This window comes from Dipodomys spectabilis, unplaced genomic scaffold, assembly GCF_019054845.1.
Source record: "Dipodomys spectabilis isolate Male_0828 unplaced genomic scaffold, ASM1905484v1 ptg000468l, whole genome shotgun sequence".
Classification (NCBI taxonomy): Eukaryota; Metazoa; Chordata; class Mammalia; order Rodentia; family Heteromyidae; genus Dipodomys; species Dipodomys spectabilis.
In genome coordinates, this window is record NW_024871145.1 from 1,232,744 (window position 1) to 1,257,382 (window position 24,639).

General features: G+C 42.1%; 1 protein-coding gene across 1 annotated transcript; it reads left to right on the top strand.

Moving 5' to 3' along the window:
- Nucleotides 1-15,318: 15,318 nt before the first annotated feature.
- Nucleotides 15,319-18,632, top strand: Magee1 (MAGE family member E1). Its single transcript, XM_042668693.1, has one exon. It carries the CDS (start codon nt 15,319-15,321, stop codon nt 18,112-18,114), a length of 2,796 nt encoding a protein of 931 aa, XP_042524627.1. The 3' UTR covers nt 18,115-18,632.
- Nucleotides 18,633-24,639: the final 6,007 nt, after the last annotated feature.

The following is a 24,639-nucleotide window of genomic DNA, read 5'->3' on the forward strand; positions in this document are numbered from 1 at the left end:
GGTTAGAAGCCAGCCAAGAAGAATTGATTCATTTTTCTCCTAGATCACCCAATTTTCTATGTTTGTTTGAAGTAGTTCCATATATTCCTTTTTGTTTGGCTGGCATATATTGTAAAGTACCTCCTGTCATTGGGGGTTTATTTATTGGAAATTGCTACTTTCCTAGTTAGGCCATTTAAATGTTTATTTTATCTTTTCTAAAACTCAAACCTTAACCTGAGTTTGAGGCTCACACCTGTAATCCTAGCAGAAGGCTGAGATCTAGGGATCATGGTAAAACGTCAGTTCATGCAAGAAAGGTCATTTGACACTCATGTCCAGTTAAGCTGCAAAGAGCCAGAAGTGGAGCTTTGGATAGGTGCAGAGTATTCAGCCTTAAGCAAAAACATGACAGACAGTGCTCATGCCAGAACTTGAAGCTCCAGAACTGGCATAAGCAGAAACACACAGACACACATAGACATACAAATACACACACAGAAACACACATTCTCCTTGTTTCCATATCTTGGAGTTTATTTCAATTAGCATAATTCTAGATGTACATAGCTATTGAGCTATTATTATCCTCTTCTAGGTCTATCCTAGGTATATACTGAGTATTACAAATGATGGAAACCATGAAGAGCCTATGGTTCTTTGGGCCTGGCTTACTTCACTTAATATAATTTTTTTCCAAGTCTTTCCATTTCCTAACAAATTGGGCAATGTCATTCTTTCTGATGGAGGCATAGAATTCCATTGTGTATATATACCACATTTTCTTGATCCATTCATCTACTGAGGAGCATCTGGGTTGGTTCCATATCTTAGCTATGGTAAATAATGCTGGGATAAACATAGTTGTGCTGGTAGCTTTAGTGTGGCCTTGTTTGTGTTCATTTGGGTAAATGCCCCAAAGTGGGATTGCTGGGTCATAGGGGAACTTTATATTTAGGCTTTTGAGGAACCCCCATACCTCTTTCCACAGAACAAGTTTACACTCCCACCAACAGTGCAGTAGTGTTCCTTTTTCACCACATCCCTGCCAGCATCTGTTATTATTAGTTTTTTTATAATGGCCATTCTAATTGGTGTGAGGTGGAATCTCAATGTTGTTTTGATTTGCATTTCTATTATAGATAATTTGAGCATTTCTTCATGTGTCTATTGGTCATTCTTTTTTTTCTTTTTTTAAAATTTTTAAAAAATTTTTTATACATTTTTTTAATTGTGAAAATACTGTACAGAGGGGTTACAATTCCATAGGCAAGATAATGAGTACATTTCTTATCAAGCATTGTAGCCTCCTCCTTTGTTATTGGCCATTCTTATTTCCTCTTCAAAGAAGTCTCATTTTATGTCATTAACCCACTTATTAATGGGGTAGTTGCTTCTTTGAGGATTTGTGTTTTGGGGGTTAATTTTTGAGCTGTAAGTATATTTTAGATATGAGCCCCTTGTCTGTTGTATGGCTAGGGAAGATTTTATCCCAATCAGTGGCTTTCTACTTATCGTGCTAGCTATGTCCTTTGCCATGCAGAAGCTCTGCAGTTGAATGCAATCACATTCATCCAACCTTTCCTTGATTTGTTGTGTTTCTGGGTCTTTGTTAAGAAAGTTTCGACCTGTGCCAAGGAGCCCTTATGTTTCCCCTGTTCCATCCTGCAATATTTTCAACATATCTGATCTTACATTCAGGTCTTTGATCCACTTGAAGTTGATTCTGGTGCAGGGTGATATATAAGGATCAAACCTCAATTTTCTACATGTGTATAGCTAATTTTTCTTGCACTATTTGTGGAAGAGGCTGTCTTTCTTCCATCCTGGTTTTTTTTTTTTTGTCTCCCTTATCAAAGATTAGGTGGCCATCAGTCTGTGGGTTCATTTGTGATTCTTCAATTCCATTCCATTTGTCTTCAGGCTTGTTCCTTTGTCAGGACTTAATTTCAACCTCTAGGGCTGACACAACCAAACACACACACACACACACACACACACACACACACACACACACACACAATTTGAAAATTGGATATGGAAGTATATTATGTAAAGGAGAGGAAAACTACATGTCCAGCAAAGATAATGAATTTTTATTTTTATTATTTAGTTGGTCCTCTGTCTTGAACTCAAGGACTGGACTCTGTCCCTGAACTTCTGTTGCTGAAGTCTAGTACTCTACCAATTGAGTGACAGTGTCAATTTTGGCTTCTTCTGCAATCAATTGGACACAAGAGTCTCATGGACATTCCAGCCTGGGCTGGCTTTGAATTGTGATATTCAAATCTCAGCCTGCTGAGTAGCTATGTTTCCAGGTATGTGTCCCGAGTACTTGGCTCAGGATTTTGAATGTTGATTTTCTGGACAGACACTTTTCTGAAAGTGTTGATCAGATCTAAAGACTGTTGGAATCTGATCAACAGTTTCAGGTTAGTAGATGGAGTCTGCACATTGTATGAAAAGGCATGGAATACCTGCAAACCATAAATATGATAAATCCTCAAATTAGAAGACCCCAAGCCACTATTGCCCTACTAGAGCCCTTTGACCTCAACTTTCTCTGTCATGATACTAAATAATGCCTACTCTGATAAGTCCTGTCTCTAATGGCCCTCTCTGCCTGAATTTGTTCACCATCTTCTGTTTTAACTTGGTTCCCTTCACTTCTTACACTCATAGTCCCCAGATGAGACAACTTCTCTCGTAGCCCTGAATCTGTCTACTCCGGAGTGAAACATGTCAGTGTTAAGGAAATACAGCTCATTCTGTGAGACTGCCACCTTGTGGTTCTGTCTTTTTCTTTTTTCTTTTTAATTTAATTTTATTTTATTTGAGAACATACTGTACAGAGGGGTTGTCTTTTTCTTTAAATAGCTTTGAACTTCCTGAATTTCAACCAATGAAGAGGAAAGAAGAGGTTTTGGGTAATGCTAAGGGAACCATCCACCCAGCCAGCAGGACAACCATTAGGCCCAAAGATCCTGGCAGTCCTCACATAGTTGGGACTCAAAATATGGGCCAGGAATCCTAGCTACTCAGAATGCTGAGATCTGAGTAGAAGGGTTAATAGCCACTAGCTACTCAGAATGCTGAGATCTGAGTAGAAGGGTTAATAGCCAGCTGGGGCAGGACAGTGCCTGAGACTCTTAACTCCAATTAGTCACCAAGAAATCAGAATTAGGGTTATACCTCAAAGAGGTGAAGCAGCTCAGGGCAGCAGCCATTTCCTGAGTTCAAGACCCAAGACTGCCATTCACACAAAACCTTTTGGATGTCTTTGCATCAATTTGACAGACAGGTTCTATGCTGTACTGCACTTTTTGTTTTTGGAGTCTCCCTTTGTACCTCATTACCCTGCAAGGGGTAACACCAGATTTAAGTAGACATTATAAGACTTGTGGGCCTAAATAGAAAAGGAGGGAAAAATGCCTCTGAACCAAGTGTAAGTTACCACCTGACCTCATAATGGGCTATGGTGATAGGAATTCCCTGCATTGGGCTGAATATTGGGGTACCTTCAAAAGACAGGCCATTCTATCTCATGCTTGTTTAATTTCATACTTAAGCATTTTCTTGTTATTGTTCTTACAAATGGGATTGCTTTTTTATTTTCCTTTGGGGGTATAGTTTGGTTTTAGTATGTAGAAATATTACTAATTTTTTCTTTTTTTTTCTTTTTTTTGGGTGCAGACCCTGGGGCTTGATCTCGGGGCTTTATGATCTCTGTTGTTTTCACTCAAGGCTGCTATGCTACCATTTGAGCCACATCTCCACTTCCAGCTTTTTGCTGGTTAATTGGCAATGTGAGTCTCATGAACTTTTATGCCTGGGCTGGCTTCTAACAGTGATCCTCAGATCTCAGCCTCCTAGGGTTACAAGCATGAGCCACCAGTGCCCAGTTCACAAAAATTGACTTTTAAAACACTTTTATGATCATTAGTTTTACAATGGCATTTCATTTGAACATTTCTATATGTTTAATACAATGATCCTTAATTAGATTTATCCCCTCCATCACTGTCTTTCAACCCCCTCTTCCTAAACCAATCTCAATAAGCTTCATTGTTTCATTTTCACATATGTTAATATGTTCCTTCAACCTCACACCTCCCACTAGTACCCTTCTTCTACATAGGACCTGTTTTACATTCTTGTATATTTTTGTTCGTCCATCATGCGGCTTGAACTCAGGGCCTGGGTGCTATCCCTGAGTTATTGTGTTCAAGGCTAGTGCTCTACCACTTTGAACCACAACTACACTGCCAGGTTTTTGGTAGTTTATTGGAAATAGAAGAGTCTCGGCTTTTCCTGCCCAGACTGCCTTCAAACTGCAATCCTTAGATCTCAGCCTCCTGCATAGCTAGGCATGAGCCGTCCATGCCTTGCTGTCCTTCATTTTCTTTCTTTCTTTTTTTTTTTTTGTCGGTCGTGGGGCTTGAACTCTGGGCCTGGGCGCTGTCCCTCAGCTCTTCAGCTCAAGGCGAGCGCTCTACCACTTGAGCTACAGCGCCACTTCGGTTTTCTGGTGGTTTTATTGGAGATAGGAGTCTCACGGTCTCTCCTGCCCGGGCTGGCTTTGAACTGCGATCCTCAGATCTCAGCCTCCTGAGTAGCTAGGATTACAGGCGTGAGCCACCAGCGCCCGGCTCCTTCATTTTCTTTAGTGTATGTGTTATAAACCTGTTTTCCAAGAACCACTGGAATCACAATGATAGGCAGGAAAATAAAGAATTGTCTCAGCAAGGCAAAACTTACTTCTGTGCAGAAGGATGTGCCATGAGCCAATCTGGCAAGCAAGCACAGAGTAGGGCAGCCTGCTCTGATATTTATCCCTAATGCAGCAGGCCCTGCCCCTCTGCACATATTCATTGAGCTCAGGCTCACAATCTGATTGAGATTGGCTATTTGAATAGGGTAAAATGTATTTATATAAGTTGATTTTGAAATAAGATTAACAGTTCACAAGTAATCTCAAACTATACCCACATCCTCTGCTATTTCTTGAACAGCTGGGACATGTTGTAATCCCAGAAACCAGTTAGCCAGGCCCTGGTGGCTAGTGCTAGTAATCCTAGCCACTCAAGGAGGTTGAGATCTGAGGATTGCAGTTCAAAGTTAGAGACACAGCAGAAAAGTCCGTGAGATACTTATCTCCAGTTAACCATCAAAGCACTGGAAGTGGCGCTGTGGCTGACAGTGTTGGAGTGCTAGCAGAAAAGCTCAGGGACAGTGCCCAGGCCTCAAGTTCAAGCCTTATGACCAACAAAAAGAAAAAAGAAAAAAAAGGAAACCAGTTCAAGACAAAAGCTTATGTTTTACAAATCTTTTCTTGTCCCTTTACAAAAGCCAAGCCACCAGACCAAAGCAGGAAACTTTAAGCAATACACTTTGATAGAAAAAACAGTTTTTTTTCTTACATATGCTTAAAGAAGTTTCATTCTAGTACAAAAGCTGATTGTTAATAGTGGAGCAAACCCAGCAAAAAGGCTCTAATGCAAATTCTACTAATGCTAAGAAAGGCTCTACCTTATAAAGAGATAAAATTGCAGAGGAGAAAGATAAAAAATAAACAAGCAAAGTGTCACACATGGTAGCACTTGACTATAACCCCAACACTTGGGAGATAGAGGCAGGAGGCTTACAAACTCAAGGCCACCTTGGGTTACGTGGTAAGTTTGAGACCAGCTTGAGCTATAAAGCAAGACCTTGTCTCAAAACACAAAGCAAGCAGACAAACAAAACTGGCAAAACAATTTCTTTCATTGAGCTTCCTTCTGCTGTAGCGAGAGTCCTTAAGTGTACATCAATGATAGTATAAAACTCTATATGTCTTTTATTGAATTACAGTGTGTGTGTGTGTGTGTGTGTGTGTGTGTGTGTGTGTATGAGTGTGTGTGTGTGCGTGCAAGTCTTAGTGCCTGGACACTGTCTCTGAGCAATTTTGTTCAAGGCTAGTGCTCTACCACTTGAGCCATATGTCCACTTCCAGATTTTTTTTGTCAGTCATAGGGCCTGAACTTTCGGCCTGGGTGCTGTCCCTCAAGCTCCTCACCTCAAGGCTAGCGCTCTACCACTTAAGCCACAGCACCACTTCTGGCTTTTTCTGCTTGTGTGGTGCTGAAGAATCAAACCCAGGGCCTCATGCATGCAAGGCAAGCACTCTACTACTGAGCAACCTTCCCAGCCCCAACTTCCAGATTCTTTTTGGTAACTAGTTGGAAATAAGTGTCTCATGGATTTTCCTGTCTGGTTATCAGCTTCCTGAGTAGCTAGGATTACAGGCATGAGCCACCAGTGCCTAGTGATAGTAAACTTTTAAAACAAACACAATTTAGAGAACATGGAAGAAAATAATTCCTCAAGTGGTCAAAAGTATTGCCCACAGTCCTAATTACATAAAATTTATGTCCCTCTGGCATAACTACAGCATACTGAACTTCACAACAAATGAGACCAACCACAGAGACGTGACCTCTGCTGGTGTATATACTCATGCCAGTGGAGCAAATGCTTCACCACTATTTGGAGAGAGGGCATGATGTCCTAACCTGCCACTCATATATTTTAATCTGTTCAAGACACTAGAGAATAGATCTAGATTTGCTCCCAATACTCAAGAGGTGGAACCAACTCAGACAAGATAACACCATTACAGCAATACCTAAGGACCAATCAGATCTCCTAATGCTAGCTGCATGCAATTGTATGTGTGTGTGTGTGTGTGTGTGTGTGTGTGTGTGTGTGTGTGTGTGTGTATAAGAGAGAGAGAGAGAGAGAGAGAGAGAGAGAGAGAGAGAGAGAGAGAGAGAGAGAGAGAGAGAGAGAACTGGTGCTTGAACTCAGGGACTTGGCACTGTCCCTGAGCTTTTGTGCTCACGACTAGTGCTCTACCACTTTAGCCACACTTTTACTTGCAGCCTTTTGCTAGTTAATTGGAGGTAAAAGTCTCACATACTTTCTTGCCTGAGCTGGCTTTGAACTGTGATCCTCAGATCTCAGCCTCCTGAGTAGTTAGGATTATAGGCATGAGCCACTGGTGCCTGGCAATGCTCCATTTTTAATACAGAAAGCTATTCTAATAAGGTGGTTAGAGTTAGTTTTCCATGGACTTCTTCCAATCTTCTCATAAACAAGTAAAATAATGTATATGAGTAATATTATTAGATAAAGGCATGTCTGAAAAATCAGGGACCACAATAAACCTGGGAGTTCTTTTGTAGCCTAATCATTCACAATACAAGCTGCAAGTACTACATAATCCTCAGTGGAAGCTGACTATAACAACAATTACAGGGCTGGCTGCCACAGTAAATCATCATAGATCTTGGGTACAATAGCAAAGACAATCCCTACAAAAATACATTTGATCTCACAAAGAACTATTAACTATTTTTGCACAAGAGAATTTCTGTCCAAATGGACAATTATTTCTTTACAGGTATTAGAAAACATACCAGGCTCTTCCAAACATCATTAATGAAAGCTTAGGGAATATTTTCAAAATTTTGGGGCAATGCTACCTACATGTTTTTTTGGTGCTGGTGGATAGAACCTAGGCCTCCACACATACTCGAAAAGTGTTCTACCACTGAGCTACAACTCAAGGCCCAATTTTATTTTTAGGTTATTTTCAGAGTGGAAAAAACCAAAAATCACTAAAAAGTGAAAAGTTATTTTTTTGTGTGTGCTGATGCTGGGGCTTGAGCTTAAGACCTGGGCCCTTAGTATTTTCTACCTCTTGAGTTGCAGCAACACTTCTGGCTTTTTGTTAGTTAATTGGAGGTAAGGGTCTCATGGACTTTTCTGCCCAGGCTGGCTTCAAACCACGGTCCTCAGACTTTAGTCTCTTGAGTAGCTAGGATTAGAGGCATGAGCCACCAGTGCCTGGCTCAACAATTATTATTATGGTTGTTGTTGTTATTATTATTGCTGTTGTTGCCAGTCCTGGGGCTTGAACTCAAGACCTGGGTGATGTCACTTAACTTCTTTTCCTCTACCACTTGAGCCACAGCAGCACTTCTGGTGTTTTCTGAGTAGTTTACTGGAGATGAGCCTCACAGACTTTGCTACTTAGGCTGACTTTGACTCATAATCCTCAGATCTTAGCCTCCTGAATAGCTAAGATTTTAGGCCTAAGCCACTGGCACCTGGCAACAAATGTTATTAATTCATTCATTTATTCATTTATTAATTTACTGTTGGTCTTGGGGCTTGAACTCTGGGCCTGGGTGCTGTCCCTCAGCTCTTCAGCTCAAGGATAGTGCTCTACCACTTGTGCTGTCGCGCCACTTCCAGCCTTTTCTGCTTATGTGGTGCTGAGGAATCGAACCCAGGGCCTCATGCATGCAAGGCAAGCACTCTACCACTGAGCCACCTTCCCAGCCCCAACAATTGTTATTTATCTAAAGGGCTTTAAAATCCTAGTTTGTATTCTTTGCCTGACTTATGTAACTGTAACCCCTATGTTTTTTTGTTTGTTTGTTTTGTTTTCTTTTTTCTCTTTTGTCGGTGTGAGGCTTGAACTCTGGGCCTGGATGTTGTCCTTGAACTCTTCAGCTCAAGGTCAGTGCTCTACTAAGTTGAGCCACAATGCCACTTCTGGTTTTCTGGTGGTTCACTGGAGATAAGAGTGTCACTGACTTTCTTCCCTGAGCTGGCTTTGAACCGTGATCCTCAGATCTCAGCCTTCTGAGTAGCTAGGATTTTCTTCCCTGAGCTGGCTTTGAACCGTGATCCTCAGATCTCAGCCTTCTGAGTAGCTAGGATTACAAACTTGAGCCACTGGTGCCAGGCCCTCTGATTTTTTTTTTCCAGTCCTGGGGCTTGAACTCAGGGCCTGGCCTGGACACTGTCCCTGAACTTCTTTTGCTCAATGCTAGCACTCTACCACCGGAGCCACAGCACCACTTCCAACCCTTTCTTATGTGGTACTAAAGAATTGAACCCAGGGCTTCATGCATGCTAGGCAAACACTATGCCACTAAGCCACATTGCCAACCCAACTCCTCTGTTTTTTAGCATTTTCAAATAAAAATAAGTAGTAAAAATGTTAGTTTGTGCCTTTGTAGGAGTTTTGCTTTATCATTGGCTACCAGATCAGCCACTAAAAATAATGTACAGTTTTTTGGAGAAGGGGAAGATACTGGGGTATGAATTCAGGGCTGCAAGTTTGCTAGGCAGGCACTATACCACTTAAGTTACAACTCCATCCCAGTAATGTACAATTAAAATTGTAAAGTAATGAGGCCAGGGGATGAACTGATACATATGAGCTCAATAGCTTCTATTATATGTTGGTCCTTATGTTGTCTACTTCAAACAAATAAAGTTTGTCAGTTTAAAAACCTGCCATCGCATGATTGCCAGTGGCTCTCACCTGTAATCTTAGCTACTCAGGAAGTTGAGATCTGAGGACCAAAGTTTGAAACCAGCCTGTAGAGTAAAGTCCTTGAGATTCTTATTTTCAATTAACTACCAAAAAGCCAAAAGTGAAGCTGTGGCTCCTGTAGTAGAATGTTAACCTTGAGCATTAAAACTCAGAGATAGCACCCAGGTCCTGAGTGTAAGACTCAGAACTGGCACAAAACCAAACAAAACAAAAAACCCAAACATGTGTGTCAAAATTGATTTTTTAATGCAATCAGTTATTTTAGATGAGCAGATTTTTAGCCTTTTAGAGGAGGCCTGGTTTATATCATCATATAAAATTGTACTCACCTGTTAGCCATAGGTAAGACAAGCCAGGGGAAAATAAGACTTGAATCTACTCCTCCTCAGAGATCTCTGACCTAAGCATTCACTATTGTGCTTCTGAGAGATGTCTCATGAATCCATAGTGCCCTCTTTGCTTCTCCTGTCCACTGGAGTTCCCTTGCTCTTCTCTCTTTTGAGGCACTGACCTGTAATCAGCCTCTGGCTTACACAACCCCTTCCCACTCCCTTGCAAACCTGTCAGTGTTGATCAAAGTTGGATACTGAGAGAATATAAAGTAAACTTCAATTTGTTTTCTATTTTGATTTGAGAGAGCAAGCTGTCTATACTGTTTTAGTTATCTAATGCATTTACTTAATATTCTCATGTGCTAATTTTTAAATAACAAAATGTTATCTGGTACATGATCTTTTATCCATTCATTTATTTTGAATATATCTCTAACTCCAATTTGGTCATACATTTGTAATCAATGTTTCTTTATTTAGGAAAGAAATTCAACTGGGAAAAATATGACAGATTTTGGTTAAGAAAGTAGAAACTTTTGATAAAACATTGCATACTTTTTCATATATTTACAATGTTTTTTCTTTTTTTATTGTGAAAATACTGTACAGAGGGGTTACAATTACATGGGCAAGATAGTGAGTACATTTCTTATCAAGCATTGTTGCCTCCTCCTTTGTTTCCCCTTCCCATCCCGTCCCATCCTCCCTTCCCCCTACCCAATCCTCCCCCCCCCCAAGTTGTAAAGTTCGTTTTCGACATGACAACTTGTACTTCTCATTGTTGCAACAGGTCCGCCTGTATCCTTATTTAAATGACTTGTTTTTCCTCTGCCCCTCCACAAATTATACCGACATCAAATACAGTGAAAGCAGGGGTTATACTGTGGGGGAGGGACATACAAAGCAACAAAGAAATAATTTTATAATTGCGTTAGAAACAAATGCATGAAAGAAAAAAACATTTAAAATACATATCTTAGAGTTCATTTTCCTAACATCACCTTATCTGACCTTTTCTGCTTGACTCATACATATACTAGATATTGCAAATAAGGGAAATCATGGGACCTATGGTTCTTTGGGCCTGGCTTACCTCACTTAATATAATTTTTTCCAAGTCTTTCCATTTCCTAACAAATGGGGCAATGTCATTCTTTCTGATGGAGGCATAGAATTCCATTGTGTATATATACCACATTTTCTTGATCCATTAAAATGATTAAAATTTAAATAAAAATAAGTGTTTCAGTGCTTAAAAAATGTTGGATACTATTTACCACCTAGTGGCACTATACAATAGGTGCTATACATTTTCCTTGGTCACTCTCCAAGTCCCTTTTGTTTTCTTCTTTAATTTTTTTAGTCTGAGACTGCAACTTGGTATCTGACACTTTTGCTCATTAGCTAGCACTGTTCCACCCGAAGCAGGCCTCTAACCCTAAAGGCTAATATTTTTTTGTGTGTGATACTATGGTTTGAACTCAAGGCTTTGTACTTGCTAGGCCATTGCTCTGTCACTTGAGCCACATCTGCAGAGTCCAAGTCCCTTGAACTCACTGCAAGGTCATATTATATTAGTTGTACTTGTATATGTACATTAAATCACACAGAAATTGTTATTATTGTTGCTGTATTTGTCAATATGTATAATTACCCACATATTTGTTTTTTCTATCACTTTTCACTTCTTGCCATGTCTTTATTTTCATATGAAAACTTTCCCTTTTAGTATTTCCTTTACTGTGAGCATATTAGTAATCAATTTACTTACGTTTGTTTGTTAGAAAGCACTCTCTCTCTCTCTCTCTCTCACTCTCTTTCTTGCCAGTCCTGGAGCTTGAACTAAGGGCCTTGGCAGTTCCTAAGCTTGTTTTGCTTAAGGCTAGCACTCTACCACAGGAAACACAGCTCTACTTCTGGCTTTTGGTAGCTAATTGGAGATAATCTCATATATTTTCTTGCCTGGGCTGGCTTCAAAATGTGATCCTCAGGTCTTAGCCTCCTAAGTAGCTAGGATTACAGCTGTGAGCCACCAGTGCCTAGCTGGAAATATTTTTTTTTTAAAGACAGGATCTTGTTATGTTTCTCAGGCTTATCTGCAACTTAAGAGATCAAGTGATCCTCCTATCTTAACTTTCCTAGTAGCTGGGACTACAAGCTTGAGTCACCACACCTGGATAAATGTCTTTATTTTGCATTTAGTTATGATGGGCAATTAGAGTCATTTTGAATGGTAAATCATTAGGTGACAAAATTGCATTCCATGTAAGGCTCAATGGGCTCAATGCTTTGCGGTTTCCTCTTTTCTCCTGAGACTATAATATTTTCAGACTCCATTGCTTGGAGATTCTACTCGCATTCTTAGTAACTTGAGTGTCTTTCTCCAACATTTTGTTGATTTTTGGTGGGCTTGTTAAAAATCAAGTACAAATTACTAGAAATGAAATACTTCAGTATCATCGTAACCACATATTGGCATTGCAGTTTTTCACACCATAATTTATTTAAGTAGGTTGTAAATATTATGTATCCATAGACTTTTCATCTGCTATCTTAGAAGAGATTATATATAGTAAAAACTATTTTAGCTAAATATTTGTAATAGTATAACATCATTTCCTCAGGATCCATTTCTAGATGTAAAATTGCAGGTCTATAAGGGTTGGACAACTTCAAGGTCTTTATAAATCACTGCATCCCTAGGTTAGGAATACTTGCTTTTTTTTTTGTCAGTCAAGGTGCTTTTCTTTGTCACTCAGGGTCTGGGAACTGCCCCTGAACTTTTGTCATCAAGGGTAACACTCTATCACTTTGAGCAACAGCTTCCACTTCGTGTGTGTGTGTGTGTGTGTGTGTGTGTGTGTGTGTGTGTCTGTGTTTGTGTCTATGTCTGTGTCTATGTCTGTGTCTGTGTGTTTTGGTGGTTAATTTGAGCTAAGAGTCTCATAGAATTTGCAGCCCAGGCTGGCTTTGAACCTCAAGCCTCCAATCTCAGCCTACTGAGTAGCTAGATTTATAGACGTGAGCCACCAGCACCCATCTAGGATTACTTGTTTCTGATGCTTAGGAATAACCAAGATTTCTGGGTCCCCTTCCTTCTGTATGGGTACCTAGGTATAATATCTGCATTGGACTTTTCCAGATTTATTCAAACTGGATGTATGGCATAAATATTACTTCTCCCATTGGAGACAGATGTGCTGGCAGTAGTGGTAGGCAGTCACCCTCTAAACAACAGTAAAGTCTGCTCTCATTGTTGTGGACACCTCAAGCTATAAACATATGAATCGAAAGTCAACAGTATAATCTTTGTCTGTACTTCATTATATTCTTCCTGCTCTTACACTGCTTTCAGTTGAAATGCTTTTATCACCCTTGTCCTTTGGGTAAATACCCATTAACTCATCTTTTGGGGTGTCTATGTGCCAGTATTGGGGCTTGAATTCAGGACCTGAGAACTATCCCTTAGCATTTTTGCTGATCCTACCACTTCAGCCACAGCTCCACCCTGGGTTTTTTGTTTGTGTGTTTTGTTAATTGGAGAAAAGTGTCCTGTGGGCTTTCGTATCCAGGCTGGCTTTGAACAATCCTCAGAGGTCAGCCTCTTGAATAGCCAGGGTTGCAGGCATGAGTTACCAACTCCCAGCTCTCATTCATCCTACATTTTTACAAAAATTTATCTTTATGTAGTTGTACAAAGCAATTACTATTCAAAAATGAGTTTATAAGTACAATGAATCTTGATGATCATTTTCCCTTGATGCCCAAACCACCCCCTCCCCTCAATTTTCTTAGTGTCATAAGATATACGTTGAATATTATGTCGCATTCTCTTTCCACAGTCCTTTGTCTACCTTTCTCCCCTTGTTGATTTTTTCCCACATACCTTTCAAGTGCATTTGGTGTTTCAAAAGATGAATTAGAGAAATGGACACCAGGAAACTAGTACTTGAAAAAATGCCACTGATAGTCATTTTTCTAATTCATGTTTTTAAAAAACACCAAATCTTCTAGGAAGCTTTTGTAGGGCTACAGGTAGTCCTGACCATGCCCTTTCCACTATACTCTATACAAACTTGTAGAAAATCTTGATTTATTTTATGTCTGTTTGATTCTACTTGTACATTATCAGCTCCTTGAAGAGAAGGAGTTAACTCTGTATAAAGGACCAGGGTTTATTGTTTGGATCTGCTCAAACAGTAGAATAATATCTGACTGAAACAGCATAGATAACAATTATTAACACTCAGTGTCTTGTTTAACTCTCACAATAGCTTTATTAAATGGGTGGGAGATTGGAGAATGAGGAGATTAAGCAAGTGTTTCAGTGTTAGTGCCTTTTCTTTTTTATTGTGAAAATATTTTTTCGTTTGTTTTTTTAAATATATATTTTTATTGTAAAGATACTGTACAAAGGGGTTACAGATACACGAGTAAGGTAATGAGTACATTTCCTATCGAGCATTGTTACCTCCTTTGTTTTTCCCCTACCATCCCTTCCCTCCTTACCTCCCCAACTCCTCCCTCCCTCTGAAGCTTGTAAAGTTCGTTTTCAACATCGTGTCTTGTACATTTCATTGCTACAATGGGTCGACCTGTATTCTTATTTCAGCATTTTGTTATTTTCCTTCCCCTCCCCAAATTATAAAAATGTATATACAAGATGCAGGGCACTGGCATCAAATACACTGAAAACATGGGTTATACCATGGGGGAAGAACATGCAAAAGAAACAAAAAAATCACATTAAATTATAAGTGCATCAAAAACAACAGCAACAAAGAAAACCTCTTGTGTTCCTATCTTGGGGTTTATTTTGCTTAGCATCATCTTATATGATGGGCAGGTTGTTTTCTTTTGTATTGGTAAGGGAGAAGACTGGGCATGGTAAAAATTTCAAGCTTGCTGTAGAATTTTTAATTAAGACTAAATACCAGGTCATTCAGACCTTCTAGAGAAGAGATTTTCCTAGCTAACAGCAGTAGAAAAGGTGCTATTAAAGATCTAAATGGATCAAGTGATAGAGGAGACAGGGCTAGAAATGGCTGCACTCTTCCAGAGACCGTTCACATTTTTCCTGAAACAGTTCTAAGAAGCAAATCCAAGAATATGAGCTAATCAATCTGATCATCTTATTTATTTATTTTTAGTACCTGCCACTTTGTTTGGAAGCCTTCTAATAGGCACTCTGAGAAGTCGGTACTATTTCCTCTTTGTTCTCTACCCATCTGCTGCAAGCTCCTTGTCTCCCCATACCACCGTCTCCCTCCAGCCAGTGCGCAGCTTTTGGTGCAGAATCACCACGTCCACTTTTGCAAACCCACGGGAGGGGCTGGGCTGGGCGGGGTCGCCTTGTCGCAGAGCCCGACTGCGCCTGCGCGGACTGCGGCAGAAGGCGGGGTGTGAGATGCGAGTATACTGATACTAGGCGTTCGCTGTTGGCCAGTACGCACCTTCCTTCTTCTCCATCACCTCTCATTTCGGCTCCAGTTAGTTGCTTAGAGCTTTGTTTCTGGCAGCTAACCGCAGTTCTGTGCCGGGGCACCTACCCACCTCCTCTTTCTGCTAGATCGCGGGCCTGTTGGTGTCTGCTGCTACTCGCCGGTCGACAGGACCATGTCGCTGGTAAGCCAGAATTCGCGCCGCCGCCGCCGCCGCTGTGCAAGGGCCACTGCGCAGAATGGCAGGTGGGGTGAAATGCAGGCCCCTAACGCCCCTGATCTCTCCGCTGCCGTGACGGGCCCAGACGGGCCCCAGGGTCCCAACGAGCCTCAGATCCTCCAGGGCTTCAACGCCTCTGAGGGCCCTGGGACCTCGGTGCCGCCCACCTCCGGGGAGGGCCCGAGTACCTTTGTGCTGCTCCCTGCCGCTGAGAGCTCAAGCGCATCTGGGCAGATCTCCATCTCCGAGGGGCCGAATACCTCCGAGCTGCCCACCCCCAGTGAGTGCCCTGGCATCTCCGGGCCACCTACCGTCTCGGATGCGTTGAGTGGCGCCATGTCAATCACCGCCTCCCAGGGCCCAAGCTCCTCGGTGCCACCCACTGCCTCTGAGGGCTCTAGCGCCCCTGAACATCCCACTGTCTGTGAGGGTCTGAGCCCTTCCGTGCCGTTCCCGTCCGGTGAGGGTCCCAGCACCTCCGTGTCGCCCACCGGTTCCAAGGCAGTAGGCATCAGTGTGCCTCCTCCCTCCGGGGATGGCCGGAGCTTCTCCGTGCCTCCCACCCTTGGTGAGGGCCTGAACACTTCTGAGCCGCCCACCGATGCTGAAAGTCCCGGCATCAACGTGCCGCCCTCCTCCCAAGAGGGCCCCAGCTCCTCCATGCCTCTCACCCCTGGTGAAGGCCTGAGCATCTCCGTGCTGTCCACCGATTCCGAGGGATCCGGCATCCGTATGCCGCCCCCTTCCGGTGAGGACCCCAGCAGTGCTGTGCTGCCCACCGCCTGTGAGGGATCCAGCGCCTCTGTGCAGCCCCCCACCGGTGAGGGTCGAAGCAGTTCCATGCCGCCCACTGGTAGTGAGGGACTGAGCACCTGCGCACTGCCTTCTGGCTGTGAAAGTCGGGGCATCTGCGTGCTGCGCATCCCCCATGAGGGCCTGATACCGTCAGTGGCATCCCCCTCGGGTGAGGGTCCCAGCGCCTTCTTGCTGCCCGGCGATTGTGAGGCGCTGGAGTCCTGCGCACTGCCTCCCTGTGGTGAAGGCCGGCATAACTATGCGTCTCATATCCCTGAGGAGGTCCCGTGCACCTCCCGGATGCCCACTGCTGCTGAGGACCCCAGCATTTCCGGGATGCCCACTGCCTGTGAAAACCCTGATGCATTGTTGAGCTTGAGTGCTATGGGCCCGAACTCCTCCAAGGCAAGCCCTCGTATGAACAGGATCTCCAACGGTGCAGAAGGCCCTCTGGGGTTCCAGGTCCTGAGAGACCGTGAGAATTCCAACTGCATCACCATAATGGGTCTCGGTACGGGCCAGGTCGTCCTCACTTTAAAGCCCCAGGATCCCATGGAGCACAATGTAGCTGAGTTGTTGCAGTTTTTGTTGGTGAAGGACCAGAGCAAGTATCCAATCAGGGAATCGGAAATGAGGGACTTTATTGTTAAAGAATATCGCAGTCAGTTCCCTGAGATCCTCAGACGAGCAGCAGCCCATCTGGAGTGCATTTTTAGGTTTGAACTGAAAGAGCTTGACCCTGAGGACCGCACCTACATCTTGCTCAATAAACTAGGACCTGTACCTTTTGATGGGTTAGAGGATCGCCCAAATGGGCCAAAGATGGGCCTCCTGATGCTGATCTTAGGACAAATACTCCTAAATGGCAACCAGGCCAGGGAGGCTGAGATTTGGGAGATGCTCTGGCGGCTGGGGGTGCAGCGTGAGAGGAGGCTTTCCATTTTTGGGAACCCAAAGAGACTTCTGTCTGTAGAGTTTGTGTGGCAGCGTTACTTGGACTACAGGCCAATCACTGACTGTTCACCAGTGGAGTATGAGTTTTTCTGGGGCCCACGATCCCATGTGGAAACCACCAAGATGAAAATTCTGAAGTTCATGGCTAAGATCTATAACAAAGATCCTAGAGATTGGCCAGAGCAATACCATGAGGCTGTGGAAGAAGAAGCTATCAGAGCTGCTGCTGGTGATTGGCCAGCTGTCCATCACTATAGGAGGCCCTATTTTGAAGAAGCTGCTGCAGAGATAGCAATTCATGATGCAGATATTTCTGGCTATTCCTCCAAATATGCTCCACATTCCTGGCCTGAGTCAAGATTGGAGAGCAAGTCAAGGAAGCTGGTGCAGCTATTTCTGCTTATGGATGCGACTAAGCTGCCCATACCAAAGAAAGGAATTCTGTACTACATTGGCCGAGAATGCAGCAAAGTGTTTCCTGATCTTCTGAATCGTGCTGCTCGCACCCTGAACCACGTGTATGGGACAGAGCTAGTGGTGCTTGACCCCCGGAATCACTCCTATACTCTGTACAACCGAAGAGAAATGGAAGATACTGAAGAGATCATGGACAGTCCAAACAGGCCTGGCAACAATTTCTTGATGCAAGTGCTAAGCTTCATCTTCATCATGGGCAACCATGCCAGAGAGTCTGCAGTGTGGGCCTTCCTGAGGGGCTTAGGGGTTCAAAGTGGAAGAAAGCATGCGATTACCTGTAGGTATTTGAGTCAGCGCTACATAGACAGTTTACGGGTTCCTGACAGTGATCCAGTGCAATATGATTTTGTATGGGGCCCTAGAGCACGCTTGGAAACCTCCAAGATGAAAGCCCTGCGATACGTGGCCAGAATCCATCGAAAGGATCCACAGGAGTGGCCAGAACAGTACAGAGAGGCATTGGAAGATGAGGCCAACAGAGCTGATGCCGGGCATCGGCAATTCCTGGTTCACAACTTCCGATAGAGTGATGTGTGGTGGTCAGAGAGGCTTTGCAAAGTTGGGCCTAGAGCCCTGGGTCTTATGTATTAGGCTGTGTATGGGGGTATATATTGTATTTGATATTTGTGTTCCAGCTCCACTTAAGTCTTTTCATATTTAGTTGTTCAGTATCTTGAAAAGTTTCAATTGTTTTAGTATACTGTCTAGTAAGGTAAATGTGATTGACTACTTGCTGTCTCTGTTGTGTTTTGGTATGAATTTTGATCGTGTTATAAAATGTTTTGGTAATCTTTCCATCTTGTTGCATTATCTGGAAGAGAATATATAGCATATAGCTATAGATGTAGGCTTTTCTGTGAAAGCTTGAAAAACTTCAGCAGCAAAGTGATCTATCTAGCCTCAGATGTTAAACAAACAAGCAAATATAGCAACAAATCCAAAAAGCACTGTAAGTTGTTGTGGCTGGCTTCCCTTCTTGTGTGCTATTGTGTAAAGAATACTGATGTTTATCTGTATTTGCTTTGCTGTACTAAAATGTGATGAAAAATAAAAGTGTAATAAATCAAGCATAATAATAATTAACTTTCTTTTGTGCAATTAGAATACAGGTGCATTCTGGTAACACAGGTATTATAAAATATAGCAATTACTCTAGAACTCAGGGACTGAGGAAGGTGTGGGGAAGATTACTGTTTTTGCTAGTCCTGGGGCTTGAACTCAGGGCCCGAGCACTGTCCCAGAGCTTCTTTGCTCAAGGCTAGCACTCTGCCACTTCAGCCACAGTGCCATTTCCACCTTTTTTTCTATGTGGTACTGAGGAATCGAACCCAGGGCTTCATGCATTCTAGGCAAGCCCTCGACTACTAAGCCACATTCTCAGCAATGGGAGAGATTATTTAAACTAGCATTTTTATTATGTTGTTTTAAGTGCCATAATACATTGAGTAGAAAAGTCACCTGGGAGCTTAGTAGAGACATCATATTTAATTCCTGGGGTGTTTGAAATGGAGAAGATGTGAGTGTGGGGGGCGGGGAGCAGATTGGTCCCTTGATACAATCATGCGGTAAACTGATTTAATCTGGATTTCACTCTTTATGAATGCTGGTAGGAAATGAAATCAAAGATCGAAGGGTGAGGGGTTTTGCATGCCATAAGAGATGTAAGCCAGGGGCTGGGAAGGTGGCTCAGTGGTAGAGTGCTTGCCTTGCATGCCTGAGGCCCTGGGTTCGATTCCCCAGCACCACATAAGCAAAAAGGAAAAAGCCGGAAGTGGCGCTATGGCTCAAGTGGTAGAGTGCTAGCCTTGAGTTGAAGAGCTGAGGGACAGTGCCTAGGCCCAGAGTTCAGGGCCCATGACCAGAAAAAAATAAATAAATAAAACAAAAACAAACAAAAAAAAAAGAGATGTAAGCCAGCCTTTTCTCTATACTGTGATTTAAACATAAATCTCCCAAATTCAGTGAGTCCAACAAAAATTTAGCTCATTTTATATGTTTTCCATGGTTTTTATGTGATTCTGTTTATATTGTGTTCATTTAGGCAATCAGCCTAAAGGAGTAGCACATATCAGGAAATCTGTGGCATCATAGATAAGAGAACCATAGTGGAATTAAAGCTTCTGCTCAGACATATTGTGTCATACTCCATTGGCAAAAGCAAGTCATGTGGCCAAGCTTTCTGTCAATGGGGTGGTAAGTATAAGATTCCCACAGGGAGGGAATGTAGGGATGGACTTAGTAGTTGAATAACAGATTTTGAACAAAAAGTTAATTCTACCATATGAGAATTTTACTTTGATTATGAGTTAGATGGGGGCATGAAGGATTTTTGAACCAGGGAGTGGAAGGATATGACTCAGGTGTGTGTGTGTGTGTGTGTGTGTGTGTGTGTGTGTGTGTGCGTGCCATTCCTGGGGTTTGAACTAAAGGCCTGGGCATTGTTTCTGAGTTTTTTTGTTCAAGACTGGCACTCTACCACTTGAGCCACAGCTTCACTTCCAGATTTTTTTTGGTGGTTAATTGGAGATAAGAGTCTTATGGATTTTCCTGCCTGGCTGGCTTGCAACCAAGATCATCAGATCTCAGCTTCTTGAGTAGCTTGGATTGCAGGTGTGAGCCACTGGTACCTAGGTATGACTTAGTTGAGAAGACTAATTAATTGATTAATTAATTAAAAATTTGCCTGTTCTGGGGCTTGAACTCTGGGCCTGGGCACTGTTCTGAGTTTTTTTTTTTTTTTTTGGTCGGTCATGGGGCTTGAACTCTGGGCTTGGGCACTGTCCCTCAGCTCTTCAGCTCAAGGCGAGCGCTCTACCACTTGAGCTACAGCGCCACTTCCGGTTTTCTGGTGGTTTATTGGAGATAGGAGTCTCACGGTCTCTCCTGCCCGGGCTGGCTTTGAACCGCGATCCTCAGATCTCAGCCTCCTGAGTAGCTAGGATTACAGGCGTGAGCCACCAGCGCCTGGCACTGTTCTGAGTTTTTATGCTCAACCACTTCCACTGCTTCACTTCTGGCTTTTTGTGGTTAATTGGAGATAAGCGTCTCAAGGACTTTCCTGATTGTGCTTGCTTTGAAATGAGACCTTTATACGTCAGCCTCTTGAGTAGCTAGGATTACAGGTTTAAGCATGGGAACTCAGCTACTTTAATTCTTGTATTATAAATCTATGGGAGTCAGATTGGGAAGAAATTCTAATTTTTAACAGAATAGTTCTTTATTGATATTCTTATAAAAAGAAAGGTCATTTTCAAACAAAATTACGTTGAGCCAAGCAGTCTGTTACCTAAAAAACAAACAAACAACTCTTGGGTTGAAGGTGTGGTTTTAGGGATAGAGTGCCTGCCTAATAAGCACAGAAAAACTCTCAAAAACCAAACTCCATGAAATCAAGGTTTAAAGCCATTACAGACCAGTGGTTATAAGAATGTTTCTAGAGGGGCTGGGAAGGTGGCTCAGTGGTAGAGCATTTGCCTTGCATGCTCGAGGCCCTGGGTTCGATTCCTCAGCACCACATAAGACAAAAGCCGGAAGTGGCACTGTGGTTCAAGTGGTAGAGCGCTAGCCTTGAGCTGAAGAGCTGAGGGACAGCGCCCAGGCCCAGAGTTCAGGCCCTACGACCGGACCCCCCCCCCCCCAAAACAAAAAAGAATGTTTCTAGATACATAGGGCCTGGTACAAATTCTGTCTCTCTCTGACATAGAATGCAAGACTTTGTACAAGTTCCTTATCTCTTTCACATTTCAGCATTCTCACCTGTAAAAGTGAGCATAGCATATTGTGAGGATTAAATGTGTAGTAAAATACAACAGAAACTTGACATATACTTAGCAACACACAAGTAATGTTTCCAGTTGATTTTTCCAGGAATGTAATTATGAAGTGGAGATATTCCTGAAAATGTTTATCGTGGAGTGGCTTAGGGTTCAACACCTCTGGAGAAACCAAGGAAGAAGAAATGAACAGAGGAAGATGTTCAGAAATGATGCAGTCACAGCAAATCATTAGGGACTCCACAATGGACTCAGTTTGAGATATCCCAGATTAGGAGAAAAGAAGCAGGTATTGTATGCTCCTACACCAGTCATTGAACACAAGCTGCCTTCTGGTAATGGAATGCACTTTCAGTTAGTCAATTCTTTTCAGCCAAGAGTAATTTGTGAGAAAGAAACATAGCTGTCAGTATCCTCAAGAGATGGAGGAATGAGCACTTCAGTCCTGAAGAGTGCGGTTAAATGGGTCACATACCACTACATGTGCTACCTTTGTGTCTTCATTCCCTCCCCCTCCCCTTCATCCTCTAATTCTTGTTAGTGTGATTATTACTATTGTTGTCATCTGAAAGGAGGAAATAGCTCCTCAATTTTCTATATAACGACCACATCATTGAGTCATTTTACTTTTACCTCTTAAGTCTGTGTCAGTTTTTAATCCTTTCCATGTTTCTATTAAAAAATTTATTTTGGTCATGGGGCTTGAACTCAGGACCTGGGTGCTGTCCCTGAGTTTTTTTGCTCATTGTTGGCATTCTACCACTTTGAGCCATAGTACTACTTCCCATTTTCTGGTAGCTAATTGGAGATAAGAATCTCAAGGACAGGGGCTGGCTTTGAACTGAGATTCTCAGATCTCAACTTCTGAGTGGTTAGGATTACAGGTTTGAGTCACCAGTGCCTGGCTCCCTGTTTCTTAGATTATATCTTTATCCAGTTGTTTCCAGAATGGTACATAAGCAAGCCTCTTTATGGTTCTTTGACATTATAATCATGAGAACTTCCTTGATCACAGAGATAGACTTGCTCAACATGCATCAATATTTAGAATATCCTACAGAGAACTTTCATGCTTTTCTCTCTTTTCTTTTTTGAACTCTGGGCCTGGACACTTTCCTTGGGTTCACTTTTTGTTGTTGTTTAAGGCTAGCACTCTACCACTTAAGCCACAGTGCCACTTCCAACTTTTTCTGAGTAGTTTATTGGAGATTAGAGTCTCACAGACTTTCCCGCCTGGGCTAGCTTCGAACAGTGATCCTCAGATATAAGCCTCCCAAGTAGATAGGATTACCTGTGTGAGCCACTAGCACCCGGCATATGCTTTTCTCTTAAAAGTGACAATTTTGGATACAGAAAAGATTTTTTTTGTACCAGTCCTGGGGCTTGGACTCTGGGACTAGATGCTGTTCCTGAGCAATTTTTCCCAAGGCTAGTGCTCTACCACTTGAGCCACAGCTCCAGTTCTGGCTTTTGTGGTGCTTAAGTTTCATGAACTTTCCTGCCTGGATTGGCTTGGGACCACAATCCTCAAATTTCAGCTTCCTGAGTAGATAGGATTATAGGTATGAGCCCTCAGCACCCCCTGGCTAGAAAATGTTTGATTAAATATTTTAAGATTTTAGGAAAAGAAAAATGATTGTTACCCGGAAAGTTTTATAAACAGAAGTATTTTACTGCATTATCTGAGCAATGTGTTTGAAAGGTGAAAACATACGCACGTGCGTATAATATATTAATATATAAACCATTTACGTTGCCGGGTGCCAGTGGCTCATGTCTGTAATCCTAGCCACTCAGGAGGCTGATCACAGTTCAAAGCCAACCCAGGCAAGAAAGTCCGTGAGACTCTTATTTCCAATTAACTATCAGAAAACCGGAAGTGGCGCTGTGGTGCAAGTGGTAGAGTCCTAACCGTGAGCTGAAGAGCTGTGGGACAGCACCCAGGCTCAGAGTTCAAGCTCCATGACTGACAAAAATAAAATAAAATAAAACATTTACATTCTCATAAGTACTAATCTGCTCTCCATTACTTCAACAAAATACTACTTTCAAGAGGAAAGATTCAGTGTAGCTCATCATTTTGGAGGCTTTGGTTCATAATTAATTGGCCTGTTGCATTTGGGATTGCAGTAAGGCAGGGTTTAAAGAGATAGAAAGTGACCAAGGACCCACATTTTGTAGTTGTTGTTGTTTGTTTTTTAATGTGGGTGCCAGTCTTGGGACTTGAACTTAGGGCCTGGGGGTGCTGTCCCAGAGCTTTTGTGTTTAAAACTAACACTCTACCACTTGAGCCACAGTTCCAGCTCTGGTTTATTGGTAGTTAATTGGAGATAAGAATCTCCTAGACTTTCCTTCCTTGGCTGACTTTGAACCACAGAGCCCAGATCTCAGCCTTCTGAGTAGCAAGGCTTGTAGGTGTGAGCCACCAGTGCGCTGGCACACAGTGTTCTTTGAGGCAATATCCCCCAGTGCCCCAAGGCATCTGTGTAGTCTCCACAGTTTAAAGGTTACACTACGTCCAAAAGTGCCACGTGGTGGGACTAAGCCCTTAACCCTTGGGCCTTTGAGGGACATTTCAGATTCAAACTATAGAATCATAATTTTTTTCTGTTTTGATGCATAACTGTGTCTCTGTATAGAAATAATAACAATGCTCAAGTAAGGTTGACTTTACCTGTAACACAAACTCAATCTATGAACAATGACTCTAGATGTTTTAATAGCACGTGCCCTTATCAAATCGAACACATTCAGTTAGATACATAAAAGTAAAATCACATGGTAGTAATTAGAATGCAAATATTGTTCACTAACAGTCTTTATGTTAACAAAATGACAGATAAAATTATCCTTAAAGCACATGGTCAGTTATTCTAAATGCAATATCAAAACAAAGTACTATAAAATTAAAGAGCATATCTTGCTATTTTCTTTATTCTTTTGAAGGAGAAATATCCCTAAATGAAAAAAATGAACCAAAAAGCCATTACTAATGAAGGCTTGTTGTTAAGTGGTAGAACAGTTGCCTAACATGTGCAAGGCCCTGGCTTTTATCTGCAGTAGTGTAAAACAAGCAAGCAAACAAAATGACAACAGAAAAGAAATTTCCTTTTTGTTTTCCTTTTTCATGAAGATATAATTAACATGGCAAACTTGTTATAAGTGGTATCTATATATCTACCATATAACAGTTATATATTATTGATATAGATACTGTATTTGTAATATGTAATTATAATGCATACACTTACAATATTACAAAACATGTTAAGCATAT

What these genes read in the sequence shown, in the direction of transcription:
- Magee1 (XM_042668693.1), top strand. Translation starts at nt 15,319, where the DNA reads ATGTCGCTGGTAAGCCAGAATTCGCGCCGCCGCCGCCGCCGCTGTGCA.